Below are 21602 nucleotides of genomic sequence, written 5' to 3' on the forward strand. Positions count from 1 at the left end.
TCACTCAGTACAGAGTTCCAGACTGCCTCTCCAAGCAACATCAGCACAAGAACTGTGCGTCTGGAGCTTCAGGAAATGGGTTTCCATGCCAAGTTCCTATACTGGAATGCATAGTGCTAAAAGTGAAGTTTGGTGGAGTAGGGATAATGGTCTGGGGCTGTTTATACACCGTACACCGAGCACAGAGGGCATTGTGCTGGTCAGTAATTGTATAATAATTATGGGTTTACGACTTCTTAGTCGATTTTACATTTTAGCTCACCTGTGTTAGCTTTTTATTATATAGCTTTTTACTTTCTTCATACATTTTCATTATAAAATGAAAAATTATTACTTTAGCACAAGTGTGTAAAATGATGTGTATATTATGCACGTGTTCATCCGTTCAATCCTGGCAAGCAGGCAATATTTCATGAGTCATTACTTCATGAGGAATTTCAGTTAAGGAAAGGTTTATACACTGACTAGCTTACATTAAAATAGTCTCGCTATCAATTATTGCTAGGTTCTATTGACTTTTTTTTGGTAAATATTTTTTCTTCGGAAAAAAACAGTTTTTACCTTTGAAAACTTTTATTGTTCAGTTCAGTGTTCTTTTTTTAACCTTCTTCTTCGAGTTATGAATCCTTCAACCACAGAAGATAGTTATGAGCATTACCGATGCCTTAGCAAAAGGGTCCTTCAGTAGATCTTTGAATCTGTGACATGTCTGACTTTCTAAAAGGCTTCTATTCTGAACTGTATCTGAATGAGGATACCCCAGTTATATGGTTCTAAAACTATTACACATTGCATTGTACTAAATTTAAAGAGGGGAAAAAAAAGAAACCGGAATCTGTTCTTTTGGATTTCTAATCAATTCTTGGTTTTTTGATGTTTTCATTTATTCATTCCGAAACAGGGAAGTGTAGAGACACTCTAGTATTGAAGCAAGCAATGATTTGAAAAGTTAAATACAAAGATTGTACAGTTAAGTCAGTTTATCACGAATCAATATAGTATAACATGTTTATTAACTTCCTACAAGTTTTATTAGAGTCTCGCTTGTCTTATTTGCTTGTATTTTCTTATTTGTAAGTCGCTTGGGATAAAAGCGTCTGCTAAATGAATAAATGTAAATGTAAGTGTAATGTAATAGAGATGTGCTTAGATGTACTCTGTAAAACTGACTGACCTCAACAATCACAGCATCTTTTAACAACACAATTTTCTACACAAATCAACGTGACCACACAGTGACAGAACCTTACTTCACCATCTATTTATATTTGTAAATATTTAATGATAGAATGCAACTATGTGAACATGAAATGAACAAAATGCACATGAATGCAGCACACTTCTTTATTTATATAAGGAATCCACAATTTCTGGTGTAATAAATTTGCATTGTACATGAGCTGTTTATTACATATGCATTTTTTGAAAGTGGCTTCAATAATCATGAAGGAAACTGTAAATATGTGACCATATTACATTATAATAGTGTTCTATAGTTAAAAATAATAATTCTGTAAAATCAAGTGTATGATTTTTTCCCCCTCAATATCACACACTATAGTATGTATTGTATGTATTTTTTTTTTTGCTTGTTTGTTTGTTTTTGGCATTTTAAAAGTCCAACAGTGATAAACTGCAGGAAAAGCATAGGTCATACAGTCAGGGTAAACATAGCCCTTACTGGAAGGTGATTAGGTATTCAGGATAGGCATGAACATCATGAAAGATCACAAACATAGATTTTTGGCCATCAGTGACGCTGTCGTACTGCTCCGTGCCGGTGGAGTTTTTGGCTGGAGGTGCAATAAGACCAGGTTTCCCTGTGGTAAAGTCACCGACTAACACTCGAGCCAAATACATGCGCTTGTGACCTTGCTGATCAGGCTTGGCGTAACCTCGTGCAGAGTAGCATGGATCAACAGCAAAATACACACCGTTCCCATACATGGCCCCTAAAAAGAGGACAAAAGAAGATAATTATATTTCAAAAAGCATCGAATATTTTGGTAAAGATCTTGGAAACTTTACTGGACATGAAAAGGTGCGATGTAAACAAAGTTTATTACAAATATTAGTGAAAGTACATTTGTAAATTCACTGTTAAATTCTCTTAGATGCTATTCTTCTGGAGTATTGATTTGACTTATTTTATGATTATTTTCAGGTAGCGCATTTCTAGTTCTTCACACTTACCATGCATCCCGGCATAGCTGCGATTGAAACCTCGGTCGTTGATCTTATCAATATTATCAGCGCCGGTGCCGTGGAAAAGCAGCTTTTCATTGTTTGTGTGTTTGTTCTTTTTTTCCAGGTACACCTTCTGGTTTATGTAGTTCTTCCAAAGTGTCTCATTCTGAACTCTTTCAATCTGAAGACAACGCACATTAGTAGGTTGATACGCACATACTAAAACAAAACAATGGACAACACGTCTAATTTATGGAGTCGCCTTTTCTATAAAAATGACTTACTGAGAGGATATTTGATGTCAGTCCGGTTTTCCTGAACTGCTTCTCCACATCTGTGTATTCCTGACTGCTTTGTTGAATCGCAACGCGTAAAACTAAATTTCCCTTCATGTCGTCCCAGTTACTGGGCAAAGAAACAGTTTGTTCTAAAAAAAAAAAAAAAAAAATAATAATAATAATAATAATAATAATAATAATAATAATAATAATAATAATAATTTTTTGTTTTTTTATTTTAAAAAAGGCAAACTAATTAGTGCAAATCAGGAATCAGTTTGAAAACAAGATCAAGTGAAAATAATGAAACAATTCCTTCAAAGGTAATGAACATACAGTAATATACCAACTGAAATTACTATATCTAGTAGTTTGGTTCATAAAACTCTCCATTATGATGATTTCTGGTGTCATGTCTTACGTTTCAGATCAGTCCTCTTCAGTTCAATCTGTCCACGTTTCCCCTTAGCCGTCCCATAGGCTACACTGGCATCATATGGGTCATTATTGATGTTGATCTTTACAAGAGGCTGTTTCATTACAAAAGCCTGTTCCAGGTCGTAGTTAGTGAAAATATCAAAAGGCACTAAGTTCCCACTGTGGTCCTGATACTGCCACTCTACTTGACTGCTCAGTATAAAGGCTTCACGTTGGCGTGTCATGTTCTTCTCCACTTTACGGATCATGTCACGGATTTGGCTCTCAGCCTTTACTACGTCTCGTGTCAGGCCCTCCACAGTGAACGCCGGCTCAGGGCCGCTCTTTGAGAGTTGGATGCTGACCGTGAGCTCCCTCTGCAGTTTGCTCAGCACGTCAGCCTCCTCCTGGCTGAAATAGCTGATGGCCGAGTCCTCGATTTTTGAGCTTACATGCTCCTTCACAATGAAGCTGGTGATGAGGTTTCTCGCCTTGTTCAGGTCCTCCTCACTCTCTCCACACAGCTGAAACACGACAGGCTCGAACTCCTCACCCAGAAACACAAATTCTTCTTTTGCAGATGCTTCTGCATAGCCACCACTAGTAAAGAAGTTGGTCATAGCACCAAATGTACCTAATTTTTCCCCAAAACATGATCGATGTTTGGTTTAGTAAACATAGAGCAAAATAAGTAGGTAAATTTTACAGGTGTAGTTTTTAGATTTTTACAGATTTTAGTTTTAGTAATGTACCTTTAACCCAGCCAAAAATTCCACCCTCCTCCTCGACACTTCCTTGCTGCTTCTTCAGCATGCTCTGGTGGAAATCAGACACCATGGATGGCTGGAATATCAAGAACTTTACCATTTTCAAATGCGTGCCTTTTTTCTTCTTCACAAAGTCGATCACGGCTTCAATCATGGCGTCTGCAACAGCAGAAGGCTGGGCCCCACCTTGACCTATTCATTTAGACACGGAGAAAGAGAAACGATGACTGAGAAATATGCACTGAAAGCACGTAGTAACAGTTCTCACATAAAGAAACCACGCTTAGAAATGATGACTGTGTCAGGCTCTACCTGTGCCAAGGGCTGGAAAGGCAACAGAGGAGAACTTTTTTTCCTCACAGGATTTTATAACGGAGTAAACAACATCCTTGATGACTGCAGGATTGTTTCGACCTATAATGTGAATAATGTGTCTGCATGGAAGTTGTCCTCCTGATGTCCAGATCATGTCTGCTTGCTGAGATTGTGATGCCACTTTAAAAAAAAATAAAGTACACAACATCAACCTGACTTCTAAGAAATCATAATGTAAAATTAGCCCAGAAAATATTATATATTACAGAAAACAAAAGGGTTTACATACCAATCTGTGCACATTCATTTTCCACTGCTAACCCAGCAGCATCTAAAATGGCCTTGGAAACGCCTATATAAATACAGATTAAATCACCAAGTTACACAAAAAGTCAATTTTTAGATGCTATAATTGAAACAATAACAGGGACTAACTTGTGTCACATACATCCACAACATTAAATGTAACTACAGTATCTCACAAAAGTGGGCCCAATTTGGACATTTTCTCTTAGCAGTGTACTCACTTTTGTTGCCAGCGGTTTAGACATTAATGTCTGTGTGTTGAGTTATTTTGAGGGGACAGCAAATTTACACTGTTATACAAGCTGTACACTCACTACTTTACATTGTAGCAAAGTGTCATTTCTTCAGTGTTGTCACATTAAAAGATATAATCAAATATTTACAAAAATGTGAGGGGTGTACTCACTTTTGTGAGATACTGTATAAATGTATTTTGATGTTGTGGTTTAATAGAAATAAACTTTGGGATGTGAGGGTGTGGAGTCACAATGTCTTGTAATTTTTTATCATACCACAATAAAGTATAAGTTTCTAATCCAAGTTTACCTGATTTCAGAGAGAACGACTGATTGGAGGAATTAATGATTGCATCACAGCTCTCTTTGGTGATGTCACCTGAAGACACCTCCAGAGTCAGATGCCTTATCTGCATTTTGTGCACTCCAAGACTAGGAGTAGAAACTGCTCCAATGAAACCTGCTGAAAGAATCATCCAAACCATCTCTGTTACTACTCCTATTTTTATTCCTTAATTCAAACGAATTCTTTATCACTGGTGCCTCTGTAAAGTAGAGTAAAAATGCAACAGAAAGCTTAATAATTAAATGTGATTAATAGCAGCAGGAGAAACGCTCACCAGCAGACTGTGGCGATCTAACATGAGGTGGTTTTTTAGCTGGTGATTGCTGAACAGCATGTGCTCCTTTCATGGTGGAACCCTGCCATTCACCTCTGAAGCTCTTTACAAAGCACTGTGACAAAAATGTCATCATTATAAGCCACACACAGATTAGCCAAATCATGAAAAGGTGACCAACTTTCTCCAATACCTGGACACTCTCGCTGTCTGACGGATGCACAATTACGGTCACCTCATTAAGGTACTGAGGAGAAACTCTGGCACTAAAGGCACGAATCTCACTGAGGAAAATTCTGGACACAACATCTCTGGGAAAGCCAAGGTTCCCCGTGCCGATGGCTGGAAATGAAATCGAAGCCATTTTCTGGTTCTCTGCTTTTATCAGGCACTTTTGAATGATTCCTTTGAGAATCTATTAGAAAAAAATACAAATCCAATTATTTCATCCAACACAGTGTTATACTGTATATACACTGCAATGAAAATGTAATCATATGGATATATAGAATACGCTAAACATCTACAAAATCTGCAGTCACCTCATCTTCTGATCTATGCCCTCCACTCCAAAATGGACAAACTGTATGGAAGACCTTTAGACAATTTAAGTTATAGCCCTTAGTTTCCACTATGTCTCCATGATTCGGACTGGGAGTCCGAAATGCTTTCAGATGAGAATAAGTTTCAGCCTGTAGTTGAGGACCAGCGGTGCTGAGTAGTGCTTTGGAGACGGCACCTTTACTGAGGTCCAGGTCTTCTGAGACGGTATTGACAATTACAGCAGACTGTAAGATAAACACCAAAGATAAATGATGAAATCCATCTCTGGAAGACACCAGACACCAGGTAGCTTGCTTTTAATATTTAAGTAAAAAAAAAATTATGAGTTTTTCTGTCGGCTGTGAATAGTTACTTACACGTGCATCCTGGATATTCCCCTTCCTTAGTATGATTTTCAGTCCTTCTTTTGTGGACTGAGTTTCAAGAAACCCTGACCCTGACCTGGCCTTGTCCTCAAATTGGGTTCTCAATTGTGGGTTTGAGTATGGCTGTCTTTGTGTCTCAAAATCCTCAGAATCTTTTGCCCTGTACATTCGTGAGTCATTACCCCTTGCCACCATGTCTCGATGTGTACCAGCACCTTGTCCACGATATCCCTGACCTCGGTTTCCATGACCACGATAATTCTGACCGTGGTGACCATGAGTACGGTGACCACTGCCACGGCCCATTTGCTGTGGAAATGTCATTCTGGGTTTGAAGTCTGAAAACTCCTTTTTAACAGCCTGAGCCATGGCACTGACAGTTGTGGGATTATTGTCCACCAAGTGGATCTCTTTCAGTGTGTTCCTGCCACCTTGGCGTGTTTGGTCTTCAACGTATGCATGTAGTTCCTCAGCAATCTTCTCAGTGCAGAGGTCGAGGGGAAAGCCGAATATCCCTGAGCTGATAGCAGGAACAGCAATAGAGGAGCACCTCTTAAATTCAGCTTGGTTCAGACTTTCCCTCACAGCCTGTCTGAGTTTCTTCACAGCGGTAAACTTGTCAGTACTGTAATAGCGGGGACCTACAGCATGCACTACATATTTGCATGGCAGGTGGCCTGCTTCTGTGGTAATAGCATTCCCAGGTAGCAGTTTCCCATGTTTAGCTACATATTGATCACTGCTTTGTTGTAAAGATGGACCTGCAGCATTCAGAAGTGCTAATGCTAAACCACCAATGTGCTTTAAGTCCTCGTTGGCAGCATTGACCACAACATCTACTTTAATTTGGCAGATATCAGCCTTCAGGACTTTGATGACAATCCCACCAGGAGCCTGAACCTCACAGAAAAGCTGTCCAAAATCTTCCGCTCTACCTTCAACATCACTCTCCTCATTGTAACTCTCCTCATCCTCTTCCTCCATAGAAGCATCCTCAAGCACAACCACAAATCTTTGTTCCTTTATCATCATCATGACCATGGCTTCCTGTTCCTCAAAATACTTTTTGGCTCCTGCTTTTCTAATTGTTAATCTATCAGTGTGGAGACTTCTTGCAATTTTCTGAAAACAATTTAGTGCAGGCTGAACATGAATACGCTCTCCAGACACTCGAATCAATGGCCTTTTTGAGTCAAACTTTATGTTCAGTTCATCACCCTTTTGAAATTTCTGCCAAAGCTGCGGCATCTTCTCTCTGATGAATTTCACCACGGCATAAGACTGGACACGAACTGCCTCTTCTATCCTTGAGTGTGCATCAATAAATTGCTCCAGACTTTTACTAACCTCTCTAACCGGTTCCTGAAAGCCACAGACTACAACCCCGTTCCTTGAGGATTTTATGAGCACTGTTTTCTTCCTGGATAAGTTGTATGTACCATACAGCTCATTAGTGAGAGCTTGCCATTCTGGCTTACCAAGCAGATCTTGGTCTTCTACAGAAAGGCTCTGGAATATCAGTGTTGTATAAAGCTTCTCCTCAGCCTCAGTCAATGCTTTGTCTGTACTTGCGGTCAAAACAATGTTCCCATTTTCAAATCTGTAGACTGCACTAATTCGCTTGGATATGAACAGATCTCCTGACATTTCCTCAGAGTCCACAGATCTCAAGAACTCCAGTAATGAAGAGTCCATTTTCAGGATCTTCTCTTTCATGCACAATTGCCTCTCTAAGATCATATTCTTGATGTCAATAATTTCCACAGGAAGCCCAGTTAACGTTAACTGATTGGTGTCTTTTTTGTACATGAGTTCCAGCTGTGGATATTTGGCTGAAGCACTGTGTTGCAGTCCCTCTTGCTGAAATAACAAGAATATGCCAGTGGACATAATAATGCTACTGGAGGTCTTGTTCATGTCTCTCTCCATCTGAAGTGATGCTTCCTTTAAAACTTTCTCCAATATCGGTTTCAATATGTTAATATCGTTGGCCATTCCTGCCAGAGTCAGGCATCCTGTCGAGAAATCCACCTCCAGGACAGCTTTATCTTTTACAACTGACCGGATGTCTTTCTCTACTGCAGTCCATACTGAAGGGATCACCGCATACTCAAAAACACCAAAGCTGGAGAGGATGTGTTTGAAAGCATCTATGGTGTCTAGCTTCCAGTTGTCTATGTGCTTTTTGGTTATACCCTTTTGTCTGAGCAGGGCAGGAAGAGGACTGAACAGGACTTCATCATTGTCCATGTTTACTTGGCAGAAGTGTGAGCTCATCTGATTACAGATGGAGGAGATTTGTCCCTTCTTCTGGAGGAATTCTCTGATGGCAGGATGGATCTTATCTGTAAATGGTTTGGGCAGGGTCCATGCTGGTCTGTCTTTGCCGTACAAGGCGGAACCCAAGGAGGTGTAATATGGATATATATCAACTTGGGTGTTGCGAATAAGGTGTTTTTTTCCCAGGGCTTTTTGAACAGCTAAAAAAGAATGACGAAAGAGGTTTATTATATACTCTATACAAATATAATGCATTTTGGGGTATTTAAAATCATCTGCATATGTAATCAAGTGTGGTTAATCAGAATGTCAATATTCCTTATTAGTTCCACACAGTGATACACAAATTCACCTTAAACTTATCTAGTGATTTTGCATGGGGGGCCAAAATACACTCACTGGCCACTGTACTCCAAAAATTCATGCAGTTATGTAACCAGCCAACCACGTGGCAGAAGTTTAACGCATCAAATCATGCAGATGCGGGTCAAGAGCTTCGGTTAATGTTCACTTTGGAAAATGTGATCACAGTGGCTTTGACCACGGCACGGTTGTTGGTGCCACATCGGCCGCTTTGTGTATTTCAGAAAGCGCTGATCTCCTGGGATTTCCACACACACAACAGTCTCTAGAATTTTACACAGAATTGTGCTAAATAACAAACCAAAAAAAATTTAAATGAGCTGCAGTTCCACAGACAGAAATGTTGATGCTGATGAGAGCATCATAAGAGAATGACCAGACTAGTTCAAGCTGACAGCAAGGCTATGGTAACTCAAATAACCACTCTTTGTAACACTGGTAAACCAAAAAGCACCTCAGAACACACAACATGTTGAACCTTGAGGAAGACAGGTTACAACAGCAGAAGATCACATCCTGTCAGCCAAGAACAGGAATCTGAAGCAAAAGACGGCACAGGCTCACCCAAACTGGACATTTGAAGAGCAGCTGTCAACTGTCCAGTTACATGGCCATTTTTCTGAGGAGCCACTGGTGTGAAGCTACCATCTGTGGGGTTATGACTGAATGCCTCTAAGTCAGAATCCCGCCTAAACGTAATGATACCGCAGCGCTGCGGATCTTCGGTTGGTCTGGGGTAGCCAGGGAGTCCCCTGCGGGGGCCCCCGGCGAGCAGAGCCATTCGCGAACGGGCCAGGTGCGGCCGGATGAGCGTCATACTCTCTCCAATTGTGCACTGCAAGTTTGTGTCGAACCTGGTGCTAAATGACTCGTTAATGACCCGAGTCATTTCACAAATACAATCTTCCAACCAATTCTGATGTTTCATGTCGACATCATCTGAAGCCCTTGACCTGTATCTGCAGGATTTGTTACTGCTGCCAGGTAATATACTGTGTACAAATGCACTGGTGTACAGGTTTTCCTAATAAAGTTGTTGGTGAGTATAGATCAAAATGCTAATTGTGACAACTAGACAAATAAATGTGTACAATTAAAAGACAAATGATTTACCCTGTTGATCACTAAAGGTGACGATAGCGACTTGCTCATCTGCCATTGCCTTGATACTTTCCACTTTTCCTACATGCTTTTCAAAGTAAAGTTCTAGAAATTCATCATTGCACTGAGCAGGCAGGTTCTCCACTTTAACGCGTCTACTTGTTTCCAGGCGCCGGGCTTTGAGACCGTACTTCTGGAACGTTCTGTTATTTCCACATTCTGTAAGAAACTTTTCTACAGCTGTTGAAAGAAAAGAAAATTATCCTTAATTCAGTCTGGACATTTTTTATTTACTAAAATCTGGCATTATGTCACACTGCAGGTTAAGGACATACCGCTGGGGTCATTAAAGGTTGAAACAGCAGTGCTTGATTCTGGAATTAACTCTAAGGAATATTCATCTTCAGAATGATTGCCGATACTTCCCACTAAAAGACTGAGGTACTCTTGGTTAATGTCTTCCGGAACATTCTCCAGAACCACAGCACTGCACCATTTAGTGTCTTCCAAACCCTCACTGGCTTCAGTCTGACTCACATCAAGACCATCTGGAGGCCAAAATACAGAAAACAAGGTGTTTACTTTCTTACATGACACAAAATTAATAGAGTGCTTCTATTCTTCTGTGAAAGAAGGAGGGCTTACGGTATGGGCGCATGGTGACTGGCTGACTGAATAAAGTGTGATCGGTCTTCTCCAAAATTCTCTTTGCAGCTAAAATGTCGAAGGAAAGCCATGTAAATACACATGACACAGTGCTAGAATCATAGCACTCATTCCAGATAATGGTGCCAAACTGTCTCCAGGTTATTGTGTTCCAAATATTAGGATAATATATGATTGATTTGCAGGTTCTAATACCATGATAAAGCTAAGCAACAGATGTTTTAATGTTTTAACTTCTCAGCAGCAGCATTTTTCAAATGGTACAATTTAAGCAGGAGTTATTGCTACCAAGCTGGAAGAGAAAAAAGGCATTTCAAATGTCCAGGGCATGCTGTTATGGAAAATTAATCCATTTTGGGGCACAGCACAATAATGTTTCATTCCTTACTTTTCTCAGATTCATCTCAAATGGCTTAAGCTTGAAACACAATACTACTAAAACTCCACTATAGCAGCACTTCTGAAGTGACTGAATGTCTACACATGTTTCATACCATTTTGTGAGCGGAATGTAATAATAATGGTTTTCTCCTCTGGATTTGTGATGATTTTCTCTACAGGTCCACCCCACTTGTCAAAGTACAGCTCCAGAAGTTCCTTGTTGGTGATGGCATCAGCAGGTACGTTATCCACTCGCACACTGCAGGTTGTCCTCGCAGCTGGAAATGAACAGCAATGAAATCATAGCTGTTTTAGATCATAGATCAGCCATTACGTTAAAAACAGCTGCCTAATATTGTGTACAGGGGTCAGCATGGGCACTTTGACCTGTCCGCAGCTATGATGCACTGTGTGTTCTGACACATTACTATCAGAGCCAACATTTACTTTTTCAGCAATTTGTGCTATGGTAGATCTTCTGTGGGATCTGACCAGACAGGCCTTCGCTCCCCACACGCATCAGTGAGCCTTGGGCGCCCATGACCCTGTCGCCAGAAAACCGGTTGTCCTTCCTTGGACCACTTTAAGTAGATACAAGAACATCCCACAAGACCTATCATTTTGGACATGCTCTGACCCGGTCGTCTATCACTCAGATCCTTACACTTGCCCATTCTTTGCCCATATACATAGATACACTGATCATACTAGACCTTAACACTTGAGCAGCACTTCACCTCCTGAAGAGGAGACTGAAGTGAGAAACCCCCTTAAACTATCAACAACTAAATGAAGCAGCAGTAAAAGCCTGGAACTGCATCACAAAAGAAAGAAGCAACAGTTTGGTGTCAGTGAGTTGCAGGCTTGATGCAGTTATTGCAAGCACGGGATATACAACCAAATATTAAGTGTTATTTACTATTTACTAATATACTTCAAGTCGTATACTTCTGCTTGCCTAAAAATTGGGTAGTCTGAGACAAAAAGGTCTGTATTTTATGTTGTTTAAACACATCTAGTTGTAAACACCAGGAAATAAAGGCTGAAATCCTAAACTTTCGTCTCATCTCCAGCTGTTGATCTCAAACCCAAACGTCTTTGGTGTACAGCACCAAAAAAATTAACTATCCTTGATGTTCCAATAGTTTCGGAGGGGTAGTGGTAGTCAACACTACCAGGAGTTGAGCTAGCTATGTAAAGGAGAAAAGTATATTTATTTGCATATTTGCATAAAGTATAGTTCTTCCCAAAGCAGATATATTTCTCTTTTTTTTAAATGCAGAATTAATGTGTAAACATTTCCTCACCTGTTTGCAGAGCTCCCGCTGACACATCACTTCCTGTTTTAGCCTATAAAAACCATAAGCATGTTTAACATACCCAGATGAAGCTCCATGTCATTTTACCACAGTGTTGTAAACAAGTTTAAAAGTACAAACTCCACTTTCCAAGTGCTTGTGTATCTCCACACCCTACTGGCTGGAGGATCCATTTTTGTTCTTCCAGTGTTTCAGCATACTTAGCATACATACTGTGCAATTGTGTCACATCACAAATAGAAATTAGACTAATCCAAAGAAATGTGTACGCTCTGAAATGTCACACTCAGTTTAAAAATGCAGAGCAATTCATTAGGCAGATTACTTTTCTGTATAAAAAAAAAACTTGTTGCACTAGCAATCAAAGGCTGAATACTTTTTTTTTTCTTTTTTTAGAAAGACCAAACTGTTCACTTACTGCCTCTGAATCCGGTTTGGACACCGTCAGCTTCACCTCCTGTTTCTCGATGAGTATTGCATGCTCAGCCTTAGCGAGAACTTGATCTCGGACTGAGAGACAAGCATACATAATCAACAAGGAGATAAACATTCAAGATGGTGTTTATAGTATTGTAGTATTATGATAGTATTATGTTTCTGTCTGGATTACTGTGTTCCCATGGTGTTTAACTGCATACAGCAAAAATAAATAATCCATGTGACACCACCAGAGCTGAAATCATTCTTACAGTGATGAATTAACACCTTATACTTTTTATTTTATATGTGTTTATTGTTGTTGTTGTTGTTTTCAGATTTCTCACCATTCTCATAAATCTGATCTGTTGGTTTAATAACACTGTTCGTATTCATTCCACCCTCTAGGTGTTCAATCAACACTCTGTATTCTACTTAAACACCACACAAGTGTCAACACTAGGGTTCACACCCTACATGAAACAACTATAAACGTTTGAACAGATAAACTTGATCTGTTTCTGTTAGATGTTAGAGGAGTTTAACTCACTTTCTTCTGATTTGAAGAAGACCGTACAGCTCCGATCGGACAATTTGATGACGCAGTCTCCTCCCTGAGACTTCTTTCTGCTCTGAAAATAAATGTGAACTTTGCTTTGGAGTGTTTTAGCGTTGACAGAGGACCAATCTCCCTCCACGAGTAGTGGATAAGGGTAGTTCTCCATGTTGATCCCCCTGAAGTCCGGCACTGAATGCGGTAGTCCGGCACTAAGACGGAAGTTCTGCTCATTCAGTGTAAACTCACACTTTCGCTTTCGTTTCGTTTCTCAGAGCTGCTTTTAGCAGAAAATGAAAGGGAGTGACATAGGACTGATAATCTGACGATGGGGGGGGGATTTGTCTTACAGTAAACTTTGTAAAATAAATTTAAGGCAACCAGTTTTGTATTATTATTATTATTATTATTATTATTATTATTATTATTATTCAACCAGCGGATCAACAGTGCCTTAAAAATACTTATTTAAATATGAAAATCCCAATCAAAATCCTTTTCCCCCTGCATGATCATTATTTCCAACTCCCAAATAAACAAAAAATTGGCTACGCCCACATCCTATTTGTTTTTATTAAACTACCGCAATGAAACCAGCAGATGGCGCCACAAAAAAAATCAAACGAGACTTAACGAGACTTTTCGTGACGTAAAATGAAAAATGTTATGCAATTTTTTTTTTTTAAGCAACAGATAATTTTTAGATCACATAGCCTATGAACAGTGCTGTAATATATGTATTGAAAGAGTAGTTATATTTGAGTAGTAAAAACTAGAAAGATTGGGTATTTAGTAATATATTTATATGATAACATTTAAATATAAAATCCCACAAAAATTTATTTTCCCTGTATAATCTTTTTTTATTATTATTTTATCTCACGATAAATAATTTTTTTTTTTTAAATACCACTGCAATGAACGGCAATGAAGCCAATCAGCCAGCAGATGGCGCCACAAATTTAATCCATTAGCTTCAATTTCACATTTATTAAATTTCGTCTTGTGATTTTAACTTCAATAGATATTTATTAAACTAAATTTACAGGATATAGTGCTAGAATAGGCTATTAGGTGGAGTACAATTATGAAGGGTAATAAAAATAAAAGATTGCTAAAGGGATTTTGTTTTCTTAAAGTAGAACATCCCATGGGGGGGGGGAAACTCTCTCACCTCATAAGCATTATTTTAATCTCTTAACCACGTCAGGATTATTTCTTTTTACTCAACTGCTGCACTGAAGCCCATGAACCAGCAGATGGCGACATAAACTTTAACCAACAACCTTACGTTCACATTTATTGCCATTGGTTTGTGATTTGATTTTCAGTAAACTTTTAAAACTACATTTCAAAGCAACCCGTTTTTATTTTATTCAGTGTACAAAACAGTTCTGAAATATAAGAATAGAATACAATTATATTATAATTATGTATTAAAAGATATATTATGTAGAGCACAGCTTCTCAACCCTGGTCCAGAGAACCCATGTTCTATGCATATTAGTGTTTTCCTGTTAGAGAAGGAAAAACACTAAACAGTGCAGGACAGACAGTTCTCCAGGACCGGTGATGTAGAGTATTAACACTAAAAGATTGTTAGGGTCATATGCAAAGAGATGTTTAGAATGTTTTTTCTCTCACATAATCATTATTTTCATCCCATAACCATACCACGATTCGGTTTCATTTATTGCAATGAAGCCAGTGAACTAAGAGAAAAGTTCTGGTGTTCAGCACTCTCTGTTGTGCATTAATATAAATATTATTTCATTATTCCACTATCATTGTTGAAGCTTTCAAAAATTTTGGCCTATAAAATGTACATTAATATGACTCAATAAAGATATATAAGATGTATATTGTTTTAAATTGCCCTGCGATGGATTGGCACACTGTCCAGGGTGTACCCCACCTTGTGTCCGATGCTCCCTGGGATAGGCTCCAGGTTTCCCCGTGACCCTGAAAAGGATTAAGCGGTATAGAAGATGGATGGATGGATTGTTTTAAATATTCATACAAATCTTCATCTAAACTGATATCATTTATAATAAAGGCAATTCTGTCAGTTTAAGATTTATATGGAAAATCAATATTTAACATTAAAAAATGATTAATCGTTAGATCATTGGCTCTATTGGGTATGTACGCTTTTTAATGCCGCTTTTTTTCAGTCAATAGCCGTGTGAGGAGATGGTGGAGCTGGAAATTAGGAAGGGAAGTCTGATAACCTGGGACAGAGCTCTTGCTGAAGAGACGTTTCCATTTTCCCATTGTTCAGACGCTTTTATCTGAAGGGAATTGTAATTGAGTCGAAGGTTAAGGGTTAAGTGGCGACAGCGTGACAGAAGCGGGACGTAAACTCACAACCTTCTGAGCTTTAACCTCTGATCTTCCACTACTTCATGTTCACAGAGATCCCAGAGGAGTAAAGGAGGAAGGAGGGATTATATTATAAGATGAAGGGAGATAAGGAAATATAAATTATCTAGGAGGAGAGGTTTTAGAAATGAAGTTTAATAAGTCTGTTTCTAAAATGAAGCCAGCTCTGGAGAGAGAGAGAGAGAGAGAGAGAGAGAGAGAGAGAGAGAGAGAGAGAGAGAGAGAGAGAGAGAGAGAGAGAGAGAGAGAGAAAGCCCTCCAGAGAAGCAGCAAAGCAATATCTCTTTTTGCTGAGCTGGTTCGCAGCTAAATTGCTTTTTTCCTCCGTCATCTCAAGCCTGGCTGACTTTCTTCTCCCTTCTTTTTCTTCTTCCTCGCTTGTTTATTGTCTCACTCGCTTCTCTCTGCATTCAAAGGCTTTAGGGCTTTATTTGTATTTTTATCTCCCTGCACTTCTGGCTCAGTTTTCCACACACCACTGCACTCGTCCCTCAGAGAGAGAGAGAGAGAGAGAGAGAGAGAGAGAGAGAGAGAGAGAGAGAGAGAGAGAGAGAGAGACAGACAGACAGACAGACAGACGGAGAGAGAGAGAGAGATTCAGAGTGAGAGAGAGCGAGAAAAACAGATAGAGACAGTGAGAGAGACAGAGAGACAGGCAGAGACAGAAATAGAGAGACAGAAAAATGGTAAGTAAAATTATGGATAAGGGAGAAGCATTGAGCAACAGGCAGAGGAAAGAAAGAAAGAGGGAGAGACAGGGAAAGATAAAGACAACAAAATGTTAAGAAAATAAAGGAAAAGAGAAAGATTGAGCAAGCAAGAGATGACAGGAGAGGAAAAAGTAGAAAAGAAGGAGAGATACAGAGGCTATATGCTAATACTTCAGAAAGAGAAAGGGATAGAGAAGGAGAACAGGATGAAAAGAGAGAGAGAGGATGGTAAGAGTGAAAAATAATGGGAAAGATAGAAAGACAAACGAAAGAGGAAAATAAGACAATAGGACACAGAGAGAAAGAGAAACCAATAGAGACAGGAATCATATTTAGTCTCTCTCTCTCCCTCTCTCTCTCTCTCCACTCATTTTCAACATAGCAAGAGATTTTTGCTTTTCTTTTTCAATTACACTGTGCCTATAAGAGGAACGATTATTGCACTGTTTAATGGCCGACTTTAGCATTTATAGTCTAATAGGAACATGCGTGTATGCGCATGCATAAAGAGCATGATGTAATAAATATGCAAATTAGCTACACTCACATTATAACACGGAGCGTTTTGCAGAGAGAGTGAAACAGAGATAAAATACACTTTAGGGATGTAAAAAATGCTCTCTTTTCTGCTTTACCTTCTGAACTCAGTGTACAATGCTTTACACCGCTGGAGTTCCACACAGACCCCGAAAAAGAAATAGTTTACACCCAAGGTCTCACCTCAGAATAATGAGCTGCTGCTGTAATCGTAAAGACTGTCCTGGTGCTCATCCCAGGACCCCTAATCACGCTCCGTACAAACACAATAACATCGAACTGAACGTTTACTACGTCCAACACTTTCCTCCAGGATTTGAATCATCTTTTTTCTTTTGAGAATCTTTCTTACTTCATCGTGGATCGTTCAGAATGAAGCCCCGCCCCTTTAGACATCAGACATCACGATGCCAAAAATTTCTCTTGTGTGATTTTTATTTCGCACTGGAAATCTGTAGTGTAAAAAAAAAAAAAACAATCCATTTAAACAATTATATGAATACAAATTCTGCATGTACACTTCACCGTGCTTATGGCGCTAGCTTAATATTTAATCATTTAGCTGCAAAGGTTTTTTCACCTTTCACTCTAATTTCCCTGAAACGTCAGCCTCAGCATCAGCAGCACATCTCCTTAGCAAAAATATGCAGAGCAAGGACTTTTGCATGTGTTAATAATGAATGCTTGCATATTAAATCATCATAAAGTTTGACCTTGAGGTGTACAAGTGATGGAGCTGATCGGCATGTGATTATTTTCACGTGTCACTACAGATTACTTTTATGTTAAACGCGTTAAACATACACATTCGGATGCACACACACACACACACACACACACACACACACACACACACACACCAAGTCTATTTCTTCTATACTATTAATGTACATTTAAACCTCGATTCACACTGTAAAATGATTCCATGTTATCATCATCATCATCTCTGTGTAGTTGACAGTCTGTGGGCAAATGTTTCAGCGTTCTTTTCCCTCTTTTCTATATGAAGAGTGACAGACGGATTTCTATTCTTATCTCCCTGAACCCTGGAACTCGTCACCGCTTTCTGCACTAAAATCCTTTCAGTCTGCAGTTTCTGTTCTCGTTTCACTCATCTTCATTCAGAAAGCACTTTATCCCGCTCGGGCTCGGAGTGTATCTGGACTCTACCCTGGGAACACACCCTGGAATGTTTTTGGAAGGCGGGAGGAAACCGGAAAACCCAGAGGAAACCCACATGGACCGCACGGCTCGACAGTTCTCGGCTTGTTTGCTCGATTACTTCACTGTAGCATCTCATAGATGTGTGTATATTAAATTAACCTATCTAATAAATAAACAAATAAATATATATATATATTTTTTAATGTAGTAAACTATCGTTTCTTGACAGAGAGGGCTTATATGTGACCTGTGTAGGATTGTGGGTAAAAAATTTGCAAAATTTACAGGAGAAGGAAGAGCTGCCTTTAATATTTTATAACAGAAGAGCTGCTGGAGTGCTGAGACAGACTGCAGATGGAGAGGAAGCTGCCAGGCTTATAGCATGGTGCCTTGGGTGCTGGATCAGTGTGTGTGTGTGTGTGTGTGTGTGTGTGTGTGTGTGTGTGTGCGTGTTGGTTAATGTCGCTCACTTTACAAGCATTATTTTCATGTTAATTTGTCATACATGTGAAACACCTTCTGACCGGAAACAATCCACGGGTCACATTTTAGCGGGTCACATAACTTCACAACATTGCAAACAGTAACGAATAAAAAGTCATGTTTGTGAGCCGATCGATATTTGCAGTAAAAAGGCCATGTTCTTGCAAGCTTTTACTGTTTGAGCAGATTTGACTGATGTTATTTTGAAATGATGAAGTAATATAAGTACAGGATGAAGACGACGGTGGTGTGTTTATTCGTTTGTGGTCACATGACCATGCATCGGATATTTTACTGATCTAAGACGGTATACACTCACACACACACACACATATGACATGATTCAAACAGCAGTAGAAATCTGATTTTTAACGTTTGATTTTTATTAAAAGCACATATGCCTCGCACGTGCGGGGTTGGGGGTTCAATTCTAGCCTCCGCCCTATAGGGATTTCCTCTGGGTACTCTGGTTTCCTCCCCCAGACCAACGACATGTGTTGTAGGATGACTGGCTTCTCAAAATTGTCTGTAGTGTGTAAATGGGTGTGAGATTGTGCCCTGTGATGGGTTGGCATCCCATCCAGGATGTCTCCCGCCTTGGATAGGCTTCAGGCTCCCCACGACCCTGTGTAGGATAAGCGGTGCAGAAAATGGATGGATGTGATCTAAATGAATGCAAATGCAGATATGAATAGGAGGTGTTTTTTGATGTTTTTGAAAGCTTGGCAGTATCTAGGGGTGTGCATCAGGACTGGGATTCTGCAGGACACAAAAAGTCTCACAAACAGATGGTTTTTACTTTCAAGCAGACTCAAGTGAGAAAGTCCACATTTCATTAACATGAACATGTGGCAGCAATAATGACTGCATGCATGAGTGGACAACACGGTTCCATTTACTCCCATTGTGCAGTTTTTAAACTCTATTTGGTCAAAATGCGGGTCTCCATCTTGCGAAAATTTGTCGATAGAGTCTGCACAGTAGAGACCAGTCCAACGCAAAACTGTCACCTCATCAACCACACCGTTTTATTAATTATCAAATAACTCCTATAAGATGCATTTATCATAAGGAATAATATTGAAAGAGAGATCAATATCAACTGAATGACAGAATAATATACCTGAAAATAATTTGTTAAGATGTAACTTAAAATTGGATCTTTTTACATTCACTAACAAGGGAGTGGGCGGGGTTAAAAAAGATACTGCAGCCATCCACTAGAGGGTGTCAGAGACACTTTAGCGTCTCTTTAGTCTCCCTGTTATGACGTCCACTTGTACAGTATACTGTATGCTATATTCATTACTGAACAGTCCTTAGTAAGTGACTGGTAAAATATATTGGGAAGATACAAACAAAAATAATAAAAATAATAACAGTGCGATCAGGATTTAAAAAAAAAATAAATACATAAAATAAAAATAAAAAACAGTTCTGTCGGGTAACATATGTGATGTAGCAGAGGTTGAGGAATTGTCAGAATGTAACAGTTTCCACTGACGTTTCCACAGTTTGCACAGCTGTCTAGTGTTCCCAGGGCTAATGATAAATTAAAAAATGAATAAATAAACACCTTCCAGACTAGGCCACGCCCACCATAGGTTTAATACAGATAGGGTCATTGTGTTGCTCCTTTAGTTTGGACTGTAGTCATAATTACTTGCAGTACCAAATTGGTTGTTATGGTAAAGTCAGTCAGTGAGCTAGTCAGTCAATTAGCTAGTCAGTCAGTTAGCTAGTTAGTCAGTGACGTGTGCAATGAGTCATGCAGTACAGAGAAACTTTAGCTAGTTAGTCAGTTAGCTAGTTAGTCAGTGACATGTACAATTAGTCATGCAGTGCAGACAAAAGTTAACTAGTCAGGAAGTTAACTAGTCAGGCAGTTAGCTAGTTAGTCAATTAGCTAGCTGGCAATGCTGAACTTTATGTGAGGATTGAGGATAATAGATTGTATTTATATGAAAATGGATTTTGGAGTCAGCATCAGACACTAAACACATTGATTGTTATAATAAGTGTTAAGCTATTATACTGCTTTCAGATAAACAGCACACTATTGTGGACTAATAATTGATATTTTTCTGAACAGTTATGGAAGATACAATTTGGTAAACCTGCTTTACATTTCCTTGTGTCTGTATCGGAGTAATGCCTTGCCCTGTAGGATGTTAAACGGTGCATTAGAGGGTTGTGTACTGCAGTGCAGAACCTGTGTGTGCATCTGTGCGTGCATCTGTGTGTACGTCTTTGTGTGCGTCTGTGTGTGTGTGTGTGCGCGCTATCCTGCAGTGTGTGTCTATTTCACAGACTGTAAATCCAGCCCCTGCTGCAACGCCTTCATCGCTCACTGCAGGGGGAAATAAAATGGGTCTAAACTCCTCAGTCATGTAGACGTGTCAGCTAACCGCTGGCGAACCTCGACGTCCTCACACCTTCCCTACGATCATCTTCAACCAAAACATTTAACTCTTTCTTCCATCCGATTCGATACCGCTGCACCGTTCATCACGCCATCAACATTTTTGTGTATGAAAGCAACACAGCCAGCAGTAAAAATGATTGAGCTCCACCGTCATAAAGCGGAGCAGTAATCTTCGCCACAAAGCGCTGATTTCATCACATTTCATTTTTCACCGTTTTACATTTTTATAGGTAAATGGAATTTAAACTGCGACAAACATGCTTTTCCGGTTGAGTTTATTCCAAGTCAGTGAGATGAGATGAGAGGAGCTTAAAAAAAAATACAAAAATTCCAACACTCTGCAAATTCTCACCTGACGTCGTCCAGAACGCAAGGCATTATTATATCTGAACGAACATTTAGGCATCATTTATTATCCAGAACCAGAATCCGAGTTCGAAAAGAAAAACGCAACCTCTAAAGTTGCTTGATGAACAAACTGGTCCGAAGGATGCTGATTAATTCTCTAGAACAGCATCTCTGACAGTAGCACAGCTCCAAAATCACAGATTTATATCAATGCGCTCGTTCTAATACGTTATCGTTTCTATAGTAACGGCTCGTTCGCAGGGACTCGTATGGCGGACGCTTGACTAGTAATAATCATGTTTTAAAAATTGTTGAACCTTGTGTGACAAGCTAAGGCCTACGGAAGGAGTCTCCAGTGTAACGCTGTGTAACAGCCAGAGGTGAAGCTGTAACTTGACGTTTTCCAACATTTTCA

The 21602-nt window shown here is 39.4% G+C and overlaps 1 protein-coding gene across 2 annotated transcripts; it reads right to left on the reverse strand.

The window, feature by feature from the left end:
* Positions 1-1330: 1330 nt before the first annotated feature.
* On the reverse strand, positions 1331-13404 carry parp14rs4 (poly(ADP-ribose) polymerase family member 14-related sequence 4). 2 transcript variants are annotated; one of them, XM_017489566.3, is made up of 19 exons: positions 13133-13404; positions 12584-12675; positions 12154-12196; positions 10960-11124; positions 10445-10513; positions 10135-10347; positions 9812-10039; positions 6047-8535; positions 5669-5914; positions 5320-5541; positions 5127-5241; positions 4817-4966; positions 4254-4316; positions 3962-4144; positions 3635-3841; positions 2887-3516; positions 2472-2614; positions 2194-2368; positions 1331-1952 (listed from the first exon to the last, which is right to left on the reverse strand). In XM_017489566.3, exons 1-19 carry the CDS (start codon positions 13305-13307, stop codon positions 1678-1680), a joined length of 5883 nt encoding a protein of 1960 aa, XP_017345055.1. In that variant the 5' UTR covers positions 13308-13404; the 3' UTR covers positions 1331-1677. The 2 variants fall into 2 exon arrangements, with proteins under 2 accessions (XP_017345055.1, XP_017345054.1); XM_017489565.3 differs by having other exon boundaries at positions 4817-4969.
* Positions 13405-21602: the final 8198 nt, after the last annotated feature.

This window comes from Ictalurus punctatus, chromosome 16 (assembly GCF_001660625.3).
Source record: "Ictalurus punctatus breed USDA103 chromosome 16, Coco_2.0, whole genome shotgun sequence".
In the NCBI taxonomy this organism is placed as follows: domain Eukaryota; kingdom Metazoa; phylum Chordata; class Actinopteri; order Siluriformes; family Ictaluridae; genus Ictalurus; species Ictalurus punctatus.

Coding starts and splice junctions, on each gene's coding strand:
- parp14rs4 (XM_017489565.3), bottom strand. CDS start 13,307: ATGGAGAACTACCCTTATCCACTACTCGTGGAGGGAGATTGGTCCTCT. Junction 10,040..10,134: donor AACCTTTAATGACCCCAGCG/GTATGTCCTTAA, acceptor TTCTTTCAACAG/CTGTAGAAAAGTTTCTTACA. Junction 3,842..3,961: donor CTTTCCAGCCCTTGGCACAG/GTAGAGCCTGAC, acceptor CTAAATGAATAG/GTCAAGGTGGGGCCCAGCCT.